The following is a 6,766-nucleotide window of genomic DNA, read 5'->3' on the forward strand; positions in this document are numbered from 1 at the left end:
CAGTTTCTTCACAACCAGAATAAATGAGGAGGGGGGTCAAATTGCAAAACTATGACCGATCTGATCAAAGGATTGGCATTTTAAAGCTCATCATCTATCTGGACAGAAACAATCATATGACTTTGCTAAAAGCGTTATTTATATTCTGAGTTTAAATAATGGCACCATAAAGAAAGTGTTTGTGTGGAGGGGAACATCCCTCTTTCTCGTGGGTTGGTACAGCCCAGGCTCAGGGTAGCTTGCCGCTATACGGGGTGTCCTTTGATTCATTACAACCAAAGAGAGCAGAAGAGGGGGTACGTGCGCCGTCCAGTGCACATGGATCTGAATAGCAATCACTAAAAGTTGCCTCAATTGGTTTGCGTGCGATTTGCTATGTATATTAAACTGATTCTAAAACAAGAGTCTCCTTATTCCGTTCTATTTCAATTCGATTTTCAATTATATTCAATTCAGCTTTATTTATGTAGCGCCAATTCACAGCACATGGTGTCTTAAGACACTTTACAAAATCAATTAAATCGAATCATAGAGTTCAAATCGGGACATATACATTACAATTAATCCTAGCTATCAAACAGTGCAGTCAGATTCAGTTTATTATTCGAATTGCTTAAAAGGTTCAATCCAAGGAAACCCAGCAGATTGCATCGAGTCAGTGACCTGCAGCATTCACTCCTCCTGGACGAGCATAAAGACAGTCGATAGGCGCTTGCATTGTGCTGTTGACTTAGCAGCAATCTCTCATACTGAGCATACATGTGAAAGTGGAGAGGAAAACTCCCTTTTAACAGGATGAAACCCCCAGCAGAACCAGGCTCAGTGTGAGCGGCAGATGGCCAGATGTACCAGATTTCACAAAGTTTTTTAAAATTAAAATCGAAAATGTATGCCAACAAATGGGATTCAAAGAAAACTTAATGTATAGGTGCAATTTCAATATCAGAAAGTTTAGGTTAATCAGTTGACAAGTGAAACTCATTAGATTCCTATTTACACAAAGAGATATATATATGTTTTATATTTGTATGGTCAACAAAAAGCCAGAGTTTAGTTACTTAGAAAATTTTAATGTAAAGGGATGTCCATCTGCTCTGCATTATATGCACTTTACTTTGTTGGGGATCCCATCGCATGAATTACAGCATCAATGCAGCATGGCATGGAGGTATGTAGCACTGCTGAGGTGTTAAGGAAGTCCATGTTGCTTTAATGGCAGCCTGATATTCAGTCGGTCTGGTGTCTCATCTTCCTCTTGATAAGACCCCCATAAACTCTCTGTGGGGTTTAGGTCAAGTGAGTTTGCTGCCCAATCAAGCACACTGATACCAGAGTCACTAAACCTGTTATTGGTTTTAGAGGGGGCAGGTGCCAAATCCAGCTGGAAGATAAAATTAGCTGTGGTCAGCAGATGGAGACCTGAAGTGCACAAAACGTTTTGGTAGATGGCTGCACTCACTTTACCTTAACAGTGGAACAACACCAGTAGAAGACATGGCTCCTCGAATTATCGCCTAATGTTCAAATTGGACTTCAAACTACTGTGCTTGGTTAAAAAGTTACCTGAGTAACAAAGACCAGCTAGTACATATGAATAATGTAAATTCTGTTAAATTAAAAATAACACATGGAGTCCACAGGGTTCTGTCCTGGGACAGAAATTGTTCATTCTGTATATACATGTATATTATGTATATAAATAATATATGTGATGCTGTAAAAAAATTGCATTGCATTCTGTTTACTGATGACACCAGTCTGTACTGTGCTTGACAAGATCTCGAGTTGCTTCTGGATACAGGGGGAACTGAACTTGAAATGCTAAAAAAATGGTTTGATGTCAAGAATTTATCACAAAATTTGGAAAATTCAATACATTATCTTTGGTAAGTGGGAAGTAAAACAATGTCAACTCAAACTTGGTGAGGAGGTAATTGAAAGGGTGTTTGCTACAAAATCTTTAGGAATCAGTATATACGATAGGCTCAAATGGAAATTGTATATACATACTTACTAAAATATCCAAACCTATTCCCATATTAGGTGAAGTCAACACCTCTAAATCAAAATGCACTCTATATTTTATATATATTTATATATCTCTCGTCCTTCCATACCTTAATTGTGTGGAAAAATGGGGGGTATAATTATAGAACAATCTTTCAACCTATTTTCCAATTACATAAATATCTATCAGAGTGGTCAATGCAGAATACCTTTCCCCAAATACCTTAAGATTACATGACCTTGTTGACCTAAACAGTTGTGATGTACCAACATTCCAGACTCAAAAATCCAGTTATAATCTCAGAGGTACTGGTGTTTTCCATAACCAAGGTGAGGACAAGTTGAAAAAGCAGGTGTATATCCAGAAGGGTTAATTTGTTGAATTGGCTAGATGATCAACTTGAGTGTTCTAAAACAATACATTTTTTTTTAAATTTACAAATCCAACGTTATTGAAAGTTACAGAAAACTTGATTAAAGTATCTGAAAACAAAGGAAAAGGGAGGGGGAAGATAATGAAATACTGTTATTTTTCCTTCTTTTTTATGTTTATTGAACGGTATTTCAGAGTTAAGTGAAATTGGTGTCTTTCTGTGTCATCTTTGAATTGTAATTGGGGTTAGGCAGCATAGGTTTGTACTTCAGCATAATCCCTTTCAGCCAAGTTACCCAATGCACTTGAGTCCATGTGTCAAGTGCTTCAGATGTATAAATGACTGGGAGAAACCCAATAAAATGACCCTTCTCTGTAAAATTTCTAATTTGAGATGCATCTATATCTTCCTGAGACCCAGCAATTCATTTTTGTACACTGTGGTACACATTAGTTTTTTCTTAATTCCTCATATTAAAGAGGACAACCATAGCTTTCCAATGATATATCATGTGTGGGGGTGTGGCCATGCCAAGTAGCCTTTTTCTGTCTTTTGCAAATGGCTGCCATCTTGATGAGCACATTTTATGGAACAAGGAAAGGTGAGCATGCTTTTCATATCTAAAATGTTTTTCAGTGTTATTGTTTTAGTGAGTAAACATCTAAGGAACATTTTGAGTGAGTTTCCAGGGCTCAACTTATTTTCATGGGTAAAATGGCCAATTTATTCATGTTCATGGTAGTGCACATCAGGACTTACTTCATGTTTGTTTCATTTTAATTTAGTAGCAGCTCTATGACAGAGTATGAGAGGATTCTCAATTTAACTTTTGAGGAAGACTCAGAAGAATCAGCTTTATTGCCAAGTTTGTGCACACAGCAAACAAGGAATTTGATTACAGTACACTTTGCTCCCAGTGAAGATTTCTTTTAAGATAAGATAATGTGAAATCAGTCAAAGTATGCATAGTGTTGATTCTGGGAATATGACAATCAAGTGTTCAGACAACAGCCTAGGGAAAGAAACGGTCTCTGTGCCAACTGGTTTTTGCAGTCAGTGCTCAGTAGCGCAGACTTTACAGTAGAAGTTTGTTTGCAGGGTGTGTTGGGTCTGCAGAGATTTTAGGAGCTTTTTCCTTGATGCTAGCCCTGTATAGGTCCTGGACAGAGGGAAGGTCAGCCCTGTAGATGACCTGATTGTTTGTTGCAGTCTTGACGTCTCCCGTTTATGGTTGATGAGCCAAATCACACTTAGATGGTGGAAGACAGGACAGACTGAATTAATGAAGAAATTTGAGGACACCCAATATTGCATCATCATTTTGGAGTGTTCAATGAAACTGATGGAGCCGTTAGATGCTTTTCTGTGCAACTTGTTAACACATTTTCTGAGATTTCAGTGGAGCTTTCCATAGCTGGCTTCATTTGGTTAATGTCCAATGCTCACCATCAGTGAAGTCCTGTTGTGTCCCACAGTGCACATGTTGTAAAATGTTATTAAAATTAATAATATAGCTTAGCAGTGTGTTCTTTACCACCCCAACACTCAGCTTATAAGAAAAATCCATAATACTAAACTTTTTTTTCCCCTGGGTCTCAGGAGGTTAAACCAGATATCTAATGAGCCCAAAAATAAAAAACAAACCGTAATAAAAAGAGGGGGAAATAAAACCATTGACATTGAGATGTACTGTCGTACAGACAGGCTCACCAGCAAGAGTTAATCTAGTTTGTCAATTTCAGAAATAAGGCAACATACAATTTTGAGTACAGATTTAGTTCATTTTGTGTTTATATTTACAGTATTTGCAAACTAAATGAGTGCTCAAATTAAAATTTCAAAAAAAAAGGGCAAAATCAGTTAAGTTGGTTAAGCCCCAAACATCGGAAAAAAAAAAAAAATCTTAGTACATTGTCCGCATCTAAGGAAAAAAGAAATTCTTTTCAACCCCCCCCCAAAAAAAAATATTTTCAAAATTAAAAATGCAAAAACGAGAAAGAAATTTAAGGAAAAAAAAAAAAAAAAAAAAAAAGGATCAGCATCTAGGCTATCATGCTTCTGTTCATCTCAATGAACAAAGTAAATATTCCAGGGTAGGTTTTCCCCATTCTTCACACTAGTCCTCTCTGGATCCTGTCTGAAGGAAGAATCTGAGCAGCTCCTCGCCCTCTGGTAAATCGGCCTCTAAAGCCTTGGCTTCTCAAGAACCGGCCAGTCACTCCAAAAGTCTCCAGATTGCGCTTCCGTTCCTCTGCCCATGTTAATCTAAAACTTGGGGGGGAAAAGGTTAGTGTAAACCTCCAATCCACATTTAAAGGAGGGATTTTTTAAATTTATTCCCCCCCAAGAGAAGAATCTACCTAAGCCCGTTATCAGAGGAGACATTGTCAAAAAAAGACTTTGCCTTGTCATAGTAGCACTTCTGGCCAAAATCCTCATACTCTGCAGATGAGCAAATCCTCTCTTTCGCCTTCTCGATATCTTCATCTGCATCAAACGAATTTACTGAAGATGACAAAATGCCTCAGGAAGATTAACATATTTTACTAGTGCCTGCTTTGGCACTAGTTTTTGGGCAGAAAGACACTTTTCAATTATCACTTGACAGCTCTTTAATTTATAGGCCCTAGTTGTATGTAGTACCACCACAACTAAAGAACCGTTCTTGCAGAGGTCCAAAAATATGCATCTTTTAAGAAGTGGGCCTTGATAATTGCTGAATGACTAAATTATTGTTAAGGAATTTGCTTTCCTGCCACCATGTCATTCCTAGTGAAAACACACCTTTTGTGTTCCTCCTTTCCTGCACTTCCCTCTCAAGCTCCTCTTTGATGAACTGTGCGTTGGATGAATCAAAGTCAAAGTCTGTGTCAAACTTGAGGATAGGAGATGGAACATTAGCAACCATTAGCTGCCCTCTACCACGACGCTTTCGAGGTGCTAAGGAGATTCAAAAAAAATTAAATGTATATTAAAACACCTAAAAACAGAGCTTAACTTTAAGATCTTGATTTTGTTACCTTGCCTTCTTCTGGGTGGTGGACGGTCAGTGTTCGGATGCTGCACATCCTGTCGATTAGAGCTCACACCAGAGCCTAAAATCCCTTTAAACAAAAAAAAAAAAAAAAGACACACACACACACACACACTTCAGTAAATCACATGACTGAAGTTGTAGTATAGAAATTCAGGCTACTGGTTTTCATGTAGATTAAATACCACAGGAGGCTTACTGGTGGCCCCAGGCTCCCTTCGAGGCTGGGAATTCTCCCTCCTGGTCCTCCGGGGCCTCCTCCTGGTCCACTGTCTGTCCTGGGAAGCATTCAAACCCCTCTTCTGCCTGGGTCTTTCTACTTGGATGGTTTGAACAGCCTTCTCTACCATGGGGCCTCGTCTAATATGCAGATCTGAAAGTAGAGGTCCTGCAGGACCATAAAAAGGAAGCCAAGTTAACACCCTGAACAGCTAAAGTTTCGGTTTATGATTGGTTTAGTTCACATAAAACTGGGCAGAAATACTTGCCCAAGCCAAGAGCAGCAGCATACTGCTGGTTAAGTAGGGAGCTGGCAGCAAGCGGATTATAGGCAGGCATCCCTACAGGGCTAAACGGTCCAAGACCTGAGTAGATGCCTGAGCTTGAACTGGATGACTGAAAAATATGTTAAAACAAATGTTCACACAATCCTGACAGGGGCTTGAATAATGCACTTTTTCCTACTGTACTTGTATGATTGCTGGATCTGGAGGGAGGCCATGGTGAGACCTTGCAGATTCACATAGTGTGATATCCTTGATGTCACTTCCACGGAAAGTTATATACTCATATACATCATCTTTGGGTGACGTTGGTCTGTCAGTAGGACGTCCCTCAGTTCCAAAACACTTTACTGTACACAAAGAAAAGGTTTTTTCTTTATCTAATACAGCCTTTTAGTAATATTACTGACATCTCTTGCCACAAAATAAATTAGACTCACCTTGTGCCAGTACAACTGTGGAGTTATTTTTATCAATTGTGTACAAAATCCCCTCATAACGATTTTGGGCCTTTGAAAGCAACCCTATTCTACAACCAATGTATGGCTTTGAAGAAGCCATGGCTGGATAATATGTAGGATAGATGCTCTGAATTGTTTTACTGACTTACAACACATCGCAATGTTCAAACTGTGCTGAAACAATTTATAAGCATTTCCAGGTGTACTGGGACCACACCCACTGATTGAAGCTTAACTCACCTGTCTATACCATGTCAATCATTGAACTACTCAAGCAGGTGCATTCCTTTCCAGTCAGCAGGGGGATGGCCTGGGTAGAACTGGCCGCAATGAGGAGTGTGTGGGGTAATCTTTTTAAATGGATAGCAAGAGTTCAGCTGTGATAGT

At 38.9% G+C, this 6,766-nt stretch overlaps 1 protein-coding gene across 4 annotated transcripts; it reads right to left on the reverse strand.

Moving 5' to 3' along the window:
- Window positions 1–3,202: 3,202 nt before the first annotated feature.
- lsm14b (LSM family member 14B) lies at window positions 3,203–6,588 on the reverse strand. 4 transcript variants are annotated; one of them, XM_047374550.1, is made up of 8 exons: window positions 6,359–6,587; window positions 6,105–6,268; window positions 5,904–6,030; window positions 5,615–5,803; window positions 5,402–5,485; window positions 5,166–5,321; window positions 4,742–4,886; window positions 3,203–4,652 (listed from the first exon to the last, which is right to left on the reverse strand). In XM_047374550.1, the coding sequence occupies exons 1-8, from the start codon at window positions 6,477–6,479 to the stop codon at window positions 4,493–4,495; spliced, it is 1,146 nt and encodes a 381-aa protein (XP_047230506.1). In that variant the 5' UTR covers window positions 6,480–6,587; the 3' UTR covers window positions 3,203–4,492. The 4 variants fall into 4 exon arrangements, with proteins under 4 accessions (XP_047230506.1, XP_047230511.1, XP_047230518.1 ...); XM_047374555.1 differs by having other exon boundaries at window positions 4,742–4,868; window positions 6,359–6,585; XM_047374562.1 differs by having other exon boundaries at window positions 4,523–4,652; window positions 4,786–4,886; window positions 6,359–6,588.
- Window positions 6,589–6,766: the final 178 nt, after the last annotated feature.

The sequence above is a fragment of the Girardinichthys multiradiatus genome, chromosome 1 (genome assembly GCF_021462225.1).
Source record: "Girardinichthys multiradiatus isolate DD_20200921_A chromosome 1, DD_fGirMul_XY1, whole genome shotgun sequence".
Lineage (NCBI taxonomy): Eukaryota > Metazoa > Chordata > Actinopteri > Cyprinodontiformes > Goodeidae > Girardinichthys > Girardinichthys multiradiatus.